Here is an 18,169-nt window from a genome sequence, read left to right on the forward strand (position 1 = left end):
AAAACACTTTCTAAAGATCTCGTTATCTATGCTGGTGTATACAGGGACAGTTAGGCAAGGATTAGCAATATGCACCCAGGATTGTTTGTGGTTTTGGGTGCATATTGCACCTGACAGGTTCCCTTTAACCTCTCCATTTTCTCGTGACATTGGGGGTGCACATTACTACAGAGAATTAACCAAACTTGTACATAAATGGCCACTTCCATAGCTTTTCCTCAGGATGATGCATAGACCTCAATTTATTAACCCCTAGGACACCTGTCCGTATACAGCAGCCTCATGAGCTGCGGTTTGTGGACTTGTCCTCTCTAACTTTACAATTTAGAGCGGTCAGAAAAATACCGAAAGATTCCGATTGGTCGACTAGACATATGGAATTTAATAATTTTGATTATTATAGGTTCCCGATTGGTGTAAACACCGGGCGAGACGCTCAGTGTTCAGTCCGTTATCTCGTACACCGGATCCCCCACTCTTATTGTGCCCTTCTTTATCATCTTTACATATTGGCCAAACAATGGAGCCGACTTGAACACTTTTCTGTCCTCCGTGTCACAAAGGCGATAACTGCAAGATAAAATGAAAAAGTGATATAGAACATAATGACGTCTAGCAAGAAACGGGGCGGGGAGGATTCATGAAACAAACTTAAAGGGGTTTTCCCCACAAAGTACATAGAGCTTGGAAAAATAATTTCCAAATTGAATGCGATTAAAATAATAAAGTTCCTGTCCTGAGAATCTTATATAGGTGTCCATACTGTGTACTGTGTAATGACCGTGTCTGACCATACAGGGACATGGTCTGGTCATACATCTCCTAGGCAGAGGAGTAAGCAAAAGAGTATACAGATAGCACAGCATGGGATCAGACTACTCTTTTTGTGAGGTAAAACATTTTCCTGCCCATTTTGAACAAATGTTTATCCTCAAAGAAATAAATTATTATGCTTTGGGGAAAATGCCTGGTCGCATGTTCGACTCAGGTCGCTGCTGGGAACAATATCAGAGTATTACTCCACTTTTACGGACTGACAATAAGGTTATCTGCACAAGATCAGTGTTTGTTCAGGCTTTAACACACCTCCACTAACTTGCATTTTTTTGATGCATGGTGTCTGATAGCCACCTCTCCACTACTAACCTTTGAGCTTGATGCCAGCTGTCTCTACACAGCTGACATCAACCCCATAAACCATTACCCCAGATTGCCACCGTACCAGGGCAAAAATCGGGAAGAGCTGGGTAAAAAACGCCAGAATTGGTGCACCACTTCAGTCGGCTGCATGTGTTTCGCCCGGGGACCAGGGGTACTCAGATCCGGGCCACAGAGTCACTTCTGTGGGTATCACGGTGGCGTGACCCGGTCTGTGATCCCAGGCTCCACAGTATAAAGGGGATTTGGTAAGGGAAATTGTCCGTGACGCCACCCACGGTTGTGGTGAGGTTGGAACACCACCGCTGCTTTGGATGGGGATCCCGGGAGCGATGGTATGGAACAGCTAGATGTTATTTCTCCCCTCCATGGGTAGGGGGTTGGTTGTCCCGGGGCCCGGTGATGGGGTAAGCAGGGAACAGGGCGCAGTGCTGCAGTGCGGTGCCCGAGGGCACGGGTGTACTCACAAGAAAGTCACACGGAGTCACTGGTAAACTAGGAATTGCCGGTGTCCGCAGCCTTCGGTACGGGGGTGTTAGTGTCCCACACACGGTGCAGCAGCCCTTGTTGTTCCTTCCCTGCAGCAAAGTGCCTTTTTCTCCTCTCTCTTCCTCTTTCTCCTCAGCCGGGAACGGGGAATCCTCTCCCCTGTAGTGATCCGGGTACCCAGGTACCGAGGGGCCACCGCCCTGCTCCGGCTACCTGTTCTGGCCCCTTCCTCACTACGGCCTGTCCCGGCCCTTTCAGAGCACGCTTCACTCCCAGCCTGGGAGATAAACTCCAGACCTCTGTCCTGTCTGCCCTCCACACACTCTCTGCTCCAGCCCCTCCCCTCTCCTCTGCTTTTATCTTACACTGGGGCTGTGGCTTGTCTGGCTGCACCGGTGTGAGATCAGATTACCAAGGAGGATTAACTCTTTCTGTGACAACCTGGCTGTGCCAGGGCGTCACACATGCTGCTATTTTTAGGCTGGGAAGGTCCCAATATCCATAGACTTTCCTAGTCTGGTAATATCAGCCCACAACTGTCTGCTTTATCTTGTCTGGTTATAAAAAAAAAAAAAAAAAAAAAAAAAAGGGATCCCAGTTCGTCGCTTAAAATTTTTTATTAGGTTAATGAAGGCTAAAAATACCCTATAGTGCCAATTGAAAGGCACTAAAGGGTGCAAATATACAAGCCCTGCTCTAATCAAAGCTCTTCCTCCTACATCATCTCTCCCTAAATTGCTTTCAGAGGAAAGCATTGTGCCCCAGGTCTCATAAGACCCGATTGTGTAATGCAGCTGACCAATCACAGTAATGCCAGTAGCCAACATGGCCACTGCATTACCGTGTATGGCAGGTAATCCCCACATGTTGCTTGGCAGTCTAACAGCTGCAAAACATGCGGGATGGGGACGAGAGCATAGCACCTGAGCACCACCGATACTCAATAGAGTGGCGCGCATGCTCACTCATTACTAGCATTGAACAGTTTCCTAAAAAGGTATGTTTATGCATACCAGGCCGCAGGAAGCCAAAAAGGAAAAGCCATTTACATATTTGCCAAATGTCCTGGATTTTCTGAGACTCCTGGGCATTAAAGAGGGCAGGATTTATGTAAATGCCCATCCAACAAAGGGTGTTCAACCAGGGGCGTAAGTACAATAGGTGCAGGGGTTGCAATCACACTTAGGCTCCCCAAAAGCGCCTTTGGCCCATAAGAAAATACCAATACTATTCAAGACTTACTTTTGTCAGAAATCTAGCCCTTTTTATGTGGCTATAAAGAGTCTACAAATGAGAAGGGAAGTAACTGTTAATAATCTTTAAACTCTTCATTTTATATAAAACGTGTGTCTCCATGGTAACAGACTACAAACAAACCCTGTGTAGTCTGGTCATCCTTTTAGGTTTTCTTCCACCTGCCTTATAACCCATCATTTTATAGGTTAGCTAAAAGTTAACGTGTGGACAAGGCCTGTTTGTAGACTTATCAAGGAGACACACACGTTGGCAAAGCAGCTGTATACATAAATATTTTTTTAAAAAAAAATTATATTGTCAACATTTTTTATTATTTATTTATTTTTTTAATGTGTCCCCCATTAGCACCCGTTACGAACCTGCGTAGCGTTTTCAGCGGCTCCTTCATATTAATTATTCCAGTATCGGGATCCACTGTGGTCAGGATACATCTGTCATACAATAAATGAAGAAAACCACACAACAGAAGTCAGCGATCCCACTGATCCTACCATTGCCTTACTCCATAAGAGAGCATAGGGGGCACTGACCTGAAACACGGGATGACGCGTTTCATAGTCACCTGACTACCAATCTGTATTTCCTTCCAGGTGTCCTGCATGACAACAAGAAAGAATGATGAGAAGCTGGAGAATCAGGAATAGACAGATATGGACACTTTGTAGGATCGTAGAATAGAGTGTTCACGTGTAGGAGGTGGTCGCGTTACTCCCCACTCCTACCGTATTGTACTGTCTATACAATGTAAAGTGTTGTGTTATCTATAAATATAATTGCGTTAGTCTGTCTGTCTGTCTTGCTCCAAAATTGTGTCCTTACGGTGACACAAAGCTGATTGGCCGCTGGGCTCGCCATGGCCCCGCCCGGATTGGCCGCTCGCTTCGGCTCCTCCCCCCGCATGGATTGGCCGCTCGCCTTGCCTCGGATTGGCCACCACGCAGACTCACTCTCAACGCCGCAGACACACAACACCCAACACACAAACACCGCGGCACACACAAATATACGCACATACCGCACAACACACACATTGCACAAAACATACCTCCCCCCAAAACACACACACACACACACACACACACCCACACAAACCGCGCAACACATACACAACGATACAGACACACAGCGCTCCACAAATAACGACACACAACGCAACACCGCTCTCACCCCCCGCTACACCCAGACAACACCAAGAACTGTACAGCCCCTACACAAACACTTGGTAACTACACACAACAACATCTCTATCTAACAAAAATCATACATTAACTACACAATACGTAAATTCTAGAATACCCGATGCGTAGAATCGGGCCACCTTCTAGTGTGCTATAAATGTGTTAAATCTTTCTAACAGAATGGAGAATGTTAAGAAGGATGTAGTGGGAGATAAAGCTTCAGGAATATTACGCAGAAAGGCTTGTTTTGTAGCCTTATATACATTAGCCAGTATTAGCGGGGTTAGAGACATCCTAGTTACGATAGAAGCTTACAGTAAATGTGGGAGGAGCGAAAGATAGCCAGTGGGTTGTTTAGAGAGACGGGCCTTTGGAGGTGAGCGTTCTGCAGTCGGGTTCCTTGAGTGAAGACTTCGCCTTGTAACTTGGGCCCATTGAGGAATACGGAGGTATTCTCCAAGGGTCCGGAGTCAACGGCTCACCTCAGGATGGGCTTGGAAGAGTCCAATGATTAGAAGGCTGTCTGAGTACAGTACCTTGGATGGGCCCAAGGAAGTAGAGTGACTAAAAGCCGTCCCAGGCAGTGAGAGAACCATGGGTAGCCAAAGAGAAGAAGGGGAAGTGGTGACAGAGTGTCACGGGTGACAGACAGTTCTGTGGTGTCCAGCTATAGAAGGTCACAGCGTTTGGCTGCGCAAACTGCTCATTGACCTATTATATCTGCTTGGTTTTCATCCTTTTCCCTTTATGACCCTGTGGATTTTCTCAGCTGCTGTTCATCAGTACTTCTTGTTTTTATATACCTTCATTTCCGATTACTCTGTGCTGGTGATATTTTATATAGCTTTATCAAGTCTTCAGTGCTAGCAGTTGGCTTGCATGCATCTGGAGAATCTTGGCTGTTGTAGCAGTTTCACTCCCCGAGTCAACTGAAGATAAAATTGTTTGGTTGTTTTCCCTTGTTTGTTTTACACGTGTCCATTTGCACCTAGTAGGGTTGCTGAAGAGCTCATCCCATACGTTCCATAACTAGATTCCAGATCAGTGTCAACCTAGGGCCAGGTATCCACCTCAGCGCATTGGGTGCAGAACCTATTTAGGGCGGTGGGGGAACTCCGGCTCCAGTAGTAGGTTTGGTCAGGAAGGGGGGGGGGGGAACCATCTCCCCGTTCCCTAGACACTGGGTTTCCCTTCCCCTTTCGCTTAGTACTTCCCCATACCTAGCGTGACACATAGGCCCAAAAGCTGGATGACTAGGTCCCAGTTTGGAGGATAGGCTAGCCAGAGCACCCCGGGAGAAAGATCGGCAGCAGGAATGTAGAAGTGTGGCCATGTCTCTCTCGAAGGTGGAAGATCTAAAACAAATTTACTGTTCTTTTGCCAAGAGTTTAGTAACCTGTGTCTGCTATGTCTAGACTGACCGGCTGCAGTATGGTGGACGCAACCCTGAAGAAGCCAGTAAGTGTCACACACCCCAACTGAAGCAGGTTACAAGCACTAGCTCTCTCTGGCAAAGGAGTGCGGAGCCATGACGGCCCGGCGTCCGCACCTTCCTTCATTTGCAATACTAGAGGTCAAAAGTCCAGAGAGAAGAAGGACCTTCACAACACTCCTGCCCCTGCCAAGTGCCACCCAAGGCAATGCTGTGAGTAATGCACTTCAATTATCATTCTTTGCTGTGAGAGTCACATGGGTTGGGGGAATAATTGGAAGGTCACAAAACTAAAAAAAAAAAAAAAAAACTAATGTGCCCCTTCATCAGCCATGGTAATGGTGGTCACCTGCTGATCTGCAATCGGGGCTCGTAGTTTTTCTGCGATTTTTGAGCATAAAGCAGACATATTTTCAATAGGCTGTGCTGTGGAGCCATACTCCCGTTCTAACACTTCAGATTTTGAACTTAATATTGAATTCTGCCTCAAGTCATCACCATGGTCTCTGGAGTCGTTAGAAAAAAATGCTTTGAAATTGATGATAGAATCCTAACAAAACGCCATGTCTTGGTTTTACTCAATGCATCCGTAGTGATTTTTTGGTAATTGCAGCTAACAAAACCCAAACACATGATTTTACAATGACTGTATTCTTAGCGTTAAAACATTGTTCCATACTTTTCCCACTAGATGGCGGCACTTGACTGATTCATGAACCACAAGCGTTCGCCATTCATACGAGTCGAGAGTTTCACCACGAACAATTTCTCATTTCTGTTTTTCATTGACATGAAGGTTCCCAGCCTTGGCGTTATGATTATGACAGTATTGATTTTCCAGAATTTGCAGCGATTGAGGCGGAGACATCCTTGAAGAGTTTCGTTTCTGGATGGTTTCCAGGTTTTATCCATTTGGTATAATTTCAGGAGGTTCATCTAGTAATGAGTTGTTGCGGGCGGCGGGGCGCTGCGCCCGCCAACGCTCGGGTCCGGCGCTGCTGCTGCTGGCTGCTCGAGCGGTGGGCCGGATCCGGGGACTCAAGCAGCGCTCCTCGCCCGTGAGTGAAACGGGTGGTTTTGGGTTTGGGGAGTTGGTCCATGACGCCACCCACGGTGTGTGGTGAGGTTGGGACACCACCTCTGCTCTGGACGGGAATCCCGGGAGCGATGACAGGGAGCAGCCGAGATGTTTCTCTCCCCTCCGTGGGTAGGGGGGGGGTTGGTGGTCCCGGGGCCCGGTGAGGTGTGACGGGGAGGCAGGGTTGGCAGGGTGCAGGGTCGCGGGGGCAGCGCGGTGCCATACGGCATGGTGGTACTCACTCAGCCAATGATGGATACAGAGTCTCCGGGTAAAACAAACGGCTGGATGGACGGATCCCGCAGCCGGCTGCTGGGTTCACTCCCGGTAGGTTGGTGGTGGCTGCCTTTCCCTGCACCTGTTGTGTCTTTTCGGTCCCGATGGCTTCCCACCGGTAACACCGCTCCCCAGCTTGGATATGGGCCGGAGGAGCCCCTTTTGCCCGCAGGCTCTGGCCCTGGGAATTCTAACTGAGGCAGTAGTTGTGTTTCCCTTTCTCGGTTTGGACGGTTGCCTTCAGTCGGGTCTTTGCTGCTAGGAAACCCTGGAGGTTCCGGTCGCTAATTGATTTGACTGGTTTAACGGAGACTCCAAGCCTGGTCAGGGTCCGTAGGCCCTGCCGGTTTGTGCTGGCTTCTCTTCGCTCCCCGGTTCGGTACCGGCGGGCCACGGCCCGTCCCCGGTCCTACGGTTCCACGTCTATCGGCCTCTCCTGCAGACGGCCACCACCGTCTGCCAACCTTGCTCTTGGTGCCCGGGCCACGTACCCGGACACGGTCAGTCTGCTCCTCACTTGCCACTTCACTCCTACTTCACTCTCCCTAACTCATCTCTACTCTGACTTACTTTCCCGCCTCCAGGACTTTGAACTCCTCAGTGGGTGGGGCCAACCGCCTGGCTCCACCCCACCTGGTGTGGACATCAGCCCCTGGAGGGAGGCAACAAGGATTTGTGTGTGACTGGTGTGCCTATCTCGGGGTGTGTTGTTGCAGTACCTGTGACGACCTGGCTTGTCCAGGGCGCCACAGAATGAATTGGGAATTTGTTGTAGTAATCTTCTAGTACATTGAAAAAAAAAACCCCGTTTGTCAGACTAACGGCAGCGAAGATACACCTGAGACGCAATTATGTCACCAAGCTGAGGAACCAGATGCTGAGGCAAATTCCAAAATGTAAGCCAAATGCAGTACATGTCCGCCATAATTTCATATTGCATCTACATCCCTTCAGATTTATGTAGCCACCACTAGGGGGAGCTCACTACATACAGATTTTATACAGCCACCGCTAGAGGGAGCTCATTACATACAGATTTATACAGCCACCACTAGGGGGAGTTCACTTCAAATAGATGTATGCAGCAAAAGTTGAATTCAAGCTAAACAATAGAACTCAATCAATCACTCTGTAGTGAGCCCCCCTATTGGCAGCTTCAGGCAAAAGCTAGGACTGTAGAAAATTAAGACATTCATCAACGAACCCCTCAGCACTGGCCCTACAGTAGTAACCTAGTCTCGCTCTAGAAGTATACCTCTGGTATGAGAGGAGTATTAAATTTAAGTAACAAATAAAAATTCTGAAACAAAAAGACTTACCTCAGCAAACGCCTCACATCCAGAAATCACTACATTGGGGCGGAAATTTCTAATGGTAACCTTTTTTTCCAGTTTGGAGTTTAGATTTTCTAGTGAGGCTTCAGAAAGTAGCAGATAAGGGGCAAGATCAGGATATGCCACCTGCAGATTGAAACAAAAACAGGGCGCTGCTGAACAATTTACCAGGAATACTGTCACGGCTCCGCTGTGCGTACAATTTTGCATTTGAAAATGCTCTGCTATGTGTCTTGTGCACTTGCTGACAGGTTGTCTCAGCACTAAGGTCCACGATGGTTTTGGGAGGTGTCTTCACAGATGTTCCTCGCTCCTGCTGATTGCTACGTTTCTTTACCGGGTTTGGTCTGTCTAAACTTTGCCAGTCATACTTCCTGTTTGCTCAGTGTGCTCTTGGCTCATGTCTCGTGTAAGTTTTCTGATCTTGGCTTCTGACCTCGGACCTCTTCCTGACCACATCTGTCTGCTCCCTGAATTTTATACGTTACCTCCTGGCTTCCGACCTCGGACCTCTTCCTGACCACATCTCGGTCTGTTCCCTGAACCTTATAAGTTACCTCCTGGCTTATGATCCCGGCTTGTCTGATAACCCTTCTATTTATACTGCTCGTAGTATCTAGCATCACAAGTACAAAGTTACAGACATGCTGAGAACATAACAGTGGAAACTGTGCAGCAGCAAATACACACCAAAATGTGATATTATATATATATATATATATATATATATATATATATATATATATATATATATATATATAATAAATAAAAATATACACAGTGCTATTCCTACAACTCCCACTGTGCAAATTTTCCATACCAGTAGTAATGGAGACAAAGTCCTGATGTTCAAAATCAAAGTGAAGCTTTTGATCTAAATATTCCCAGAGGTAAGGGAATTGTGGCACTCAGCTGAAGGCTGCATGCCCAAGTAGGATTTTACTCCAATATGTATATAAGAACTTTGCACTCCACAAAGTGAGACAATAAAATAAACAGAAATTTCAAAATTGCAATCCGTGGCATATACATTGCTGTTTCAGCCTGTCCTTCATTGGAAAGGATTGCGTTGTCTTAGAACCTAACTTGAATACAGTGGTAATGATATGTGTATGATATGTGTATAATATTATATATATATATATATATGTGCTGCAGAGGAAGGTAGGAGTAGGCAAACTATTCCTAATCTCCCTTGTGCTTCAGAAAAATGGTACCACGCCAAGTCTAACACTAAATGTGACGCCCTGGCAAAGCCAGGTAGTCACACAGTGAGGCCCCCGCACAACACCTTCCCACACAGGGTTACATACAGCCGACCTGAAACCCTATCCACCGCCCCCTTAAAAGGTAGGACAGACACCAGTGGGCCGGACCAGGCGGATGAGAAACGCCCACCTAGGGGTCTGGAGAACCCGGGGCGGGAAAAAGGAGCAGTCTGAAGTTAGAGTCAAAGTGGAGTGCAAGTGGTAGTGGAGGGGAGCAGTGTAGCGAGGAGGTGAAGCTCAAGTTCAGAGAGGAAAGGCGTCGGGGTTGGAGCCCCGGCATGCTGGCAGACGGTGGTCCGTGTCTGTCAGGAGACAGGAAGACGGCTGCCGTAGATCTGAGGTGGACCGGTACAGGGTTAGAGCCCGCCGGTACTGACACCGGAGAACCGACCCGGAAACCGTGCACAGAGGGGGTACTTGGACTCTGAAGCCAGGACCGCAACCAACGACCTAGCTAATTAACCAATTGAGGGCAGGATTATAGGTCCTGTTGACTCGCCCACCCCAGGGCTATGGGACACCCAGTGCCGGGCTGGACTAGTCCGGGGGTAGTCAGTGGTGGCGGGGCCCGACTCCGTGGCCCTGGTGGGTGTCAAATAAATATGGCTGGTGAATAAAGTTTATATTTGTTCGTGACGCCACCTGTGGTTTGCGGCTAGTAAGCCGCCGATGCTGTATGAGGCCTCCGGGGTGATGGAATGGCAGCTTGGATGGTCCTGCTCCCCACAGGTGGAGCGGTACCCCGGGGCACGGTTGGTGTTCGTGAGAGTCTATGGTGTAATGGAAGTCTATGCAGGCGACAATAACTGAGACAACACCAGAGGGTGCAATTCCAAGGTCTTTACTCACATTTGCTGGGCTGCAGCACACTGGTGCCTTTGGGCGACTGGAACCCACTGTCAGGGACCTCCGGCAATCCTGGGTAGATCTTGGAATAAAAGCCGGTACCCTCTTCTAAAGTGTCTGTCTTCAGCTGTCTCCTTAAGCCTTGCTTTTGTAGGATGAACCTGGCTCGGCCTCCACTACAGCCTCCGGGCCAGGGGCTCGCCTGTCGGTTATTTGCCCCCTTTCCAAAGGTTCTGCTGTGGGCTGTGGCCCGGGGAGCTTGCAGCTTTCCCTGGGCCTCGGTTTTTACTGTTGGAGATGATTTTTCACTCCTCCGGTTTCTAGGGACCGTCCCCTGTTGCAGCTTGATCCCTCCACCGATGTTCTTGTGGAACAGGCCACCAGCTCAAAAGCTATCTGTGGCCCTGGAATCCCTTCTCTCTACTTTGTGTCACCTGGACCCTCTGAGTCCCAGGATCTTCACCAGGAAGCGTCTCTTTCTTCTCTTGCTCCTGTCTGACTAGAGCACTACTCTTTTCACCCTTCTGCCTCCCGCAGAACTCCTTCTCCTTTCACTCACTAACTTGACCTTCCTTGTCTCTTTTTCCTTTGGTGGCTCCTCCCACCTCCCCCAGTTGCTATGATCTACCCTATAGGAGCAGGGATGGGTCTTACGGCCCCTCCCAGCAGGCAGCATGGGAGGGTTGCTGCCACTCTCCCTGGTCCCAGTGTGTACCTAACAATGGGTGTAATGTAGATTTGCCTGAGTACCGGCGTTCACTCCTTTCCTTACCCAGAATGGGACATCACACCTCTGGCTGGGGTGCAATGTTCCTGTGGCGACGGAAGCCTCAGGGGCGCCACACTGTCCCAACCAAAGTCCCAAAAGCAGACAACCACGCACCGAGAGTGATTGGGATCTACCGGGCCCTGGCAGATGCCTTAAGGGTCAGCGTCAACGGGCAAAGCTCCCAACAAAAAGGACCGGGAGCGGACTCCCGTGTTTCACACTGGGAAGTCCAACACACACCACACACTGAGTGCAAAGGAAAGTGATACGGATCATCAGCCCGAGTGTGGGACCAGATACACCCGACCGCGGCGGCCGGCTACCAGCACCTTGGTTTACCACTGGACTTGTGTGATTTATTCAACCGTGAGTAACCTAACATTCCCTGGTCCGCCCGGGCGTTCCGGCCACTGCAATCACCATCCCCGGCATAAAGACACTTGGCCCCGGGGCATCCATCCCTACCCACGGAGGGGTTAACATCCAGCTGCCATCCCATTGCCCCTGGGAATCCCACAACAGCAGCGGTGGTGCCACACTTCACCACACACTGAGTGGCGTCATAGACAATTTACGGCAAATGCTGTACAAATACGTCCCCTTTTATTTGAAGTGTCCGCGCGACCCCCGGGTCCGGTAGAATCCCTCAAGCCACACTGCTGATCCGGATCCGAGCAGCCCGGCTGCTGGCACATAATTCTATCACTTGATTTCTCCCCCCCCCCAGAGATCTCCATTAATATGCCGCCGACTAACCTGACCGGTCTCTGTATACAGTGGATACTCGTTTTTTGGATTTCTGGTTTTCATTTTGTGCTCAAAATAAACAAGACGATAGGTGTGAGAACCCTTTAAGAAGTTGGTCACCCAGTCCGAGGCTTCATTTCCACAGTCTCTGCCCTGAACATCATGGCCATGAACTCTGAAAGAAAGCAGAATGGAGTAGAGAGCTTAAAGAAAAAAAAATAAACGAAAACAATCGGAGATGACGTCAATAGGATTTCTAGAGTTGTAACAGATCTTAAATATGGGAGGAAAAAAAAAAAATTATATATATATATATATATATATATATATATATATATATATATAAGTGTGTTGGCCCATATAGTTTCTCATGCAGTGAGATTGAGGTTACACTGTATACACTAAGCTCCCCCTAGTGGTAGCTGCAGGCAGACAGAAATGTATATATTTTAAAAAAAAAAAAATCAGTCCCATTTCCTATACAGTCATATGAAAAAGTTTGGGCACCCCTATTAATGTTAACCTTTTATCTTTAGAACAATTTGGGTTTTTGCAACAGCTATTTCAGTTTCATATATCTAATAACTGATGGACTGAGTGATATTTCTGGATTGAAATGAGGTTTATTGTACTAACAGAAAATGTGCAATCCGCATTTAAACAAAATTTGAACGGTGCAAAAGTATGCGCACCTCAACATAAAAGTGACATTAATATTTTGTAGATCCTCCTTTTGCAAAAATCACAGCCTCTAGTCGGTTCCTGTAGCTTTTAATGAGTTCCTGGATCCTGGATGAAGGTATATTTGACCATTCCTGTTTACAAAACAATTCCAGTTCATTTAAGTTTGATGGTTGCCAAGCATGGACAGCCGCTTCAAATCATCCCACAGATTTTCAATGATATTCAGGTCTGGGGACTGGGATGGCCATTCCAGAACATTGTAATTGTTCCTCTGCATGAATGCCTGAGTAGATTTGGAGCGGTGTTTTGGATCATTGTCTTGCTGAAATATCTATCCCCTGCGTAACTTCAACTTCGTCACTGATTCTTGCACATTATTGTCAAGAATCTGCTGATACTGAGTTGAATCCATGCGACCCTCAACATTAACAAGATTCCCGATGCAGACATTGGCCACACAGCCCCAAAGCATGATGGAAACTCCACCAAATTTTACTGTGGGTAGCAAGTGCTTTTCTTGGAATGCCGTGTTTTGTTGCCTCCATGCATAAAATAACGCCTTTTTGTATGACCAAACAACTCAATCTTTGTTTCCTCAGTCCACAGGACCTTCTTCCAAAATGTAACTGGCTTGACCAAATGCGCTTTTGCATACCTCAGGCGACTGGCGTGCTTGCAGAAACGGCTTCTTTTGCATCACTCTCCCATACAGTTTCTCCTTGTGCAACGTTCGCTGTATTGTTGACCGATGCACAGTGACACCATCTGCAGCAAGATGAAGCTGCAGGTCTTTGGAGGTGGTCTGTGGCTTGTCCTTGACTGTTCTCACCATTCTTCTCTGCCTTTGATATTTTTCTTGGCCTGCCACTTCTGGGCTTACCAAGAACTGTACCTGTGTTCTTCCATTTCCTTACTATGTTCCTCACAGTGGAAACTGCCAGTTTAAATCTCTGAGACAACTTTTTGTATCCTTCCCCTGAACAACTATGTTGAATAATCTTTGTTTTCAGATCATTTGAGAGTTGTTTTGAGGAGCCCATGATGCCACTCTTCATAGGAGATTCAAATAGGAGAACAACTTGCAAGTGGCCACCTTAAATACCTTTTCTCATGATTGGATACACCTGCCTATGAAGGTCAAAGCTCAATGAGGTTACAAAACCAATTTAGTGCTTTAGTAAGTCAGTAAAAAGTAGTTAGGAGTGTTCAAATCAAGAAATTGATACGGGTGCCCATACTTTTGCACTGGTCAAATTTTGTTTAAATACAGATTGCACATTTTTCTGTTAGTACAATAAACCTCATTTCAATCCAGAAATATTACTGAGTCCATCAGTTATTAGATATATGAAACTGAAATAGCTGTTGCAAAAACCCAAATTGTTATAAAGGAAAAAGGTTAACATTAATAGGGGTGCCCAAACTTTTTCATATGACTGCATTTATGGCAAATAATATCCGAGCAATGTATGAATGACACTGGTCATACCACGGAGTTTATATTCTTTTTTGGGAACAGGGCCCCATTACAAAGTGGAGAGGTGGCTCTCAGATTTGTTTGGAAGTTCTGAACATTGCAGTGCCCCACACTCCCGTGGATGTGACATAAGTGTACGACCCCTTATATCACATACTTGCAGGTGTAAATTGCATTTGTTTTTGGTAGATCCATTGGAATTTGGAAGACTTCAGTTTCTGGGGCGTGGAGAGTTAAGTGATCACTGTCAGCGGTCGCAGTCATCAGCACCAGTCGTGGCTCTTGTCGTGCTGTAACGTGAACTTTGTCTTCTTTTACAACAAGCCAATGTCTGGAATGAAAGATTATTCAGGTATCAGGTCATAATTGTTTCATAAACATACATTTACTCATAACCCACGTACATCTCCAATCCAAACCATTGCCGCAGGAGAAACAATAACCCACGGCTGGATGCACGGGCACAGCTCCCGAGTACAAGGGATGCTGGAACATATAAACACTTAAAAGGAAGAGGCCGAAGGGATTCTAGAATAAAAAGAAGGACCGGTTTTATTTTTCCACAAAAAGTACCCCTTTTTTCCATGCCCATGTCTGGTATTGCAGCTCCGCCGCATTCATATGAAAAAACGTCATGTAATAACGGAGCACACACATCCAATGATTATTTCAAAGGAGAGTAGATGCAAGAGATGTGACCAAATGCGATATACTCAATACTCTTTCAGATAACCGTCCCAAAAAGTTTGTGTGGATTGTGACATTTCATCTCTCTCAGATCTAAAACATTTTCTATGTACAGAAAAGGCCTTTTTCTCCAAAATATTGTTCAAAAATTTGTCAAAAACAATGTTCGTTTGCACTTTGTGGAGATAATCCATCCACCTCACAGGTCTGACATAAGATGCTGATTAGACAATGATTATTCCACAGGTGTGCCTAAGGCTGGCAACAATAAAAGGCACACCTGTGCAATACAGTACAGGTTGCTACTCTCTGGCACTTTCTATAGCCCTGGGGGGTAACACACCATATAAAGTTAATGCTACTGTTAGAGTAGCCCAACCTACTAAAAAAAAAAAAAAACAAAACCCAACAACACTATACTCACCCCCATTTCTAGCTAGCTGTGATGCAGACACTACTGCAGAGCTGCACAGCTTCTTTTTTTGTACATGTTGCCATTTGCATACGTCTGACCTCTACAAGTGGGAAATTAGACATGGGGTCGTAGATGTGCCACCCACCATAAATTATAATTAAAAACAAAAGTGCACCCTTGCTCCTAGTAAAGAAAACCTCAGAGCACCAGACGACCATCAGTAGCCTCCTACCTGGGCATATCTCCCATATATTTGTCTTTCATTCACATCACTTATGCAGCATCACGGAGTATGTTGCATAATTTGTTTTGCACTCATTGCACTCATTGCAGAAGCCATATAAATGGCAGCAATAAACAGTATATGTGGATAGGGCGGCACAGTGGCTCAGTGGTTAGCACTGCGGTCTTGCAGTGCTGGGGTTGGTTCAAATCCCACCAAGGACAACACCAAGGAGAGTTTGTATGTTCTCCCCTTGTTTGCGTGGGCTTCCTCCGGTTTCCTCCCACGCTCCAAAGACTGTGGCGACCAGAGCCTCAGGGGCGCCACACGCACTATGAAGCTGGGTGTACGCGTCCTGGCTGAACTGAAGCAGTGCGCATGACCCAAACTCCGGAGTCATGCGCACTGAGCCAAAATCCCCCTGCTCGTGGATCTGGGTGCATATTGCACCTGACAGGTTCCCTTTAATTCTTCAGCACAAGACATTATGGACAATTGTAGCTTCCAGCTTTGTGGGAACAGTTTAGGGAAAAACATTGGGTCTTGGTGGAAAAAACATAACTGGCCACACATGGCCTGGACCTCAGCTCCATTTAACACCTTTGAGGTTAACTAGAACATTCATATTGGGGGAGAGGACGGGCTTACTATCTGTCTGACCACACAAATGCTATTCTGGATAAAGGTGCAAAAATTACACAATACACAAAATCTTGTACACATTATTTTTAACAATTTCTATGGATTTAGAATAGAAGATCTGAAAGTACCATATATGTAGCAATAATATGGAGGAGGAGGTGTGGGGGGGACGACACTTATGTACTAACTTATGGAATGTTGCCCAGAAGTAGGGGACAGACAGAAGGGAATATGAGCAGGATCGGCCAACAAACTCTTCCAGGTCTTGTTAAGCAATAAATATTATACAAAGTACAGAAGCTTGAGTACAATGATGTTATTCAGTCCTGGCCTCATGGCCAAGGTCACGCACAGTCACATGAAATGCAGCAAATAGATCTTGACCCTGGAATTGTAGATTCCGGCCAAAATTAGGCACACACACCCCTTTTCCAATTCCCCCTTATCTGCTAATAACCACTCAGACACCAATTTATCTTTGGATAATTTTGGCCATAGCAGCCATTTATTAAACAAATACATAACATGTAAAATTTTGCATTGTGGTAAGGTCCTTGAAGCTAAAACCCTGGTGATTCCCATAACCAAGCCATATAACCAAATTGCTCCCAGCCGTTACCCACACTGGCTCAGGAGCACCAAAGTGTAAGGGTTATTCCTTCATTAACCACCAAAAACACCCATGGGGGCCCCGACATACCCCGTCGGGATCCCCCAAAAATCACCAGGTGACCAACCATTCTGCCAATGAGGGGATCCATACCCGAATGGGTTCCCCGAACCAATTTAGAACCAACTTCAAGGACCCACCAAAAACCTGCCACAACGAGGGCACCTTGATAACCTTCAAGTGCCTGAGACCCCCCCTCAATAGCAAAGCTCGCTCAATACCTCCCTGCAATCCAAGTGCCCACAATCAATCCGTACTGCATTCAAATGCACCCCATCAGCCTACCAAAATTCGTCATCCTCTCGCTCCAGCTCAAAAAGCCGAGCTGCGACTCCCACGTTGCAGCCCCCAAATTTTTTGAGATAACCCTATTAACTTTCACCCGCACCTTATTCAGCTTCTCCACAGACCATGCTTTCCGCCCAAACCCTTCTTGGAACAATGTCCCACCACACAATTATCACGCCTGGAAAAGACACCCATAACCGCAACAAGTCATGCTTAGTATCTTTATCAAAGTCCGAGAAAGCCGCTCACCCAAATAGGTCCCTCGACGTGTAAAACCAAAATGTCAGGGGGCCTGCCCAAATGAGCATAGTTATGCACCCCCTGCAACACCGTATTCCACCCCATACCCCTGATTCCAACCCATCCGACAGGAGCCCTATCCCTCCGACAAAATTTAGCTGTCTCCTGTTCCTTCTCGTATCCGCTCTCTGTGTTCCCCAGCACACATTAGAATGGCCCAAGATCCAGACCAGGCTGGAAAAACGGGGGGGGGTGTCTGAAAAACAAAGCACTAACAAAATTACCAAGTAGCTCCAATACCACCCCAAAGAATGACACCCCCCCACCCCCCCTCCATCAGAACCAGTCTTCCGATCAATTGCCCCTGAAACATTGCGAACCCACGACTTACAACGCTGAGACTTCCATCGACCAATCTGTTTAACTGTCTTAGCAGGGAGACCACACCCAGAGGTTTCCACTGCCGTCCCAAGACGAAAAGAATGCAACGCAAACCTCGCCAACCAGACCCAATGATTTCAAACATGCCCACAAAACACTAATGAACTAATATCTGGACAAAAAAACCCGTCCTCGAGACATAACAATGGGCCATCCTGACTCGGGTGGACCTTTGCAAAGCTCAAAACGCACTGCCAATGGCACATACCTGATGCCATAACCTTCCCTAAACGAACCCGCCTGCCCCCACTTTATCCATTTTTGATTTCTGGATCCAAAATTCGATCCCCATGCTCCAAAAATAGGACGTCACTATTACCCAAGCCCCCGGGGCACGTCACCCTGGGAAATACCAATTCGCCAATACACCAAGCCCCGAAAAACCGCCAACGAAAAGCCAACCGCAACAATGATACCTTAATTCCCTACCCAAACATTCCAATAAGCTAAATCACACAGGCCGTCTACCTATGGCCCCTATGCACACCCTTCAACGCCTGAACTACCCAAAAATTTGTTCCCAATCCTGTACACCTCGCAACCAGAAACCAAATGCCAACCCTGTAATCA

At 47.0% G+C, this 18,169-nt stretch overlaps 1 protein-coding gene across 2 annotated transcripts in view; it reads right to left on the reverse strand.

Annotated features, from left to right (window-relative positions):
- Nucleotides 1–358: 358 nt before the first annotated feature.
- LOC142294913 (mitochondrial amidoxime reducing component 2-like) overlaps nt 359–18,169 on the reverse strand; it is a 30,781-nt gene continuing 12,970 nt past the window's right edge. Inside the window, exons 2-8 of one of the 2 annotated variants that reach the window (XM_075337979.1) lie at nt 14,151–14,324; nt 11,842–12,007; nt 8,188–8,328; nt 3,435–3,499; nt 3,264–3,335; nt 2,890–2,931; nt 483–570 (exon numbers count right to left, since the gene is read on the reverse strand). In XM_075337979.1, coding sequence (XP_075194094.1) covers nt 2,913–2,931; nt 3,264–3,335; nt 3,435–3,499; nt 8,188–8,328; nt 11,842–12,007; nt 14,151–14,324 — 637 coding nt within the window. In that variant the 3' untranslated portion in view covers nt 483–570; nt 2,890–2,912. Of the gene's footprint in view, nt 571–2,889; nt 2,932–3,263; nt 3,336–3,434; nt 3,500–8,187; nt 8,329–11,841; nt 12,008–14,150; nt 14,325–18,169 lie in introns of both variants that reach the window. The other variant, XM_075337977.1, reaches the window with a different exon arrangement.

Source organism: Anomaloglossus baeobatrachus, chromosome 3, assembly GCF_048569485.1.
Source record: "Anomaloglossus baeobatrachus isolate aAnoBae1 chromosome 3, aAnoBae1.hap1, whole genome shotgun sequence".
NCBI classification, from domain to species: Eukaryota; Metazoa; Chordata; class Amphibia; order Anura; family Aromobatidae; genus Anomaloglossus; species Anomaloglossus baeobatrachus.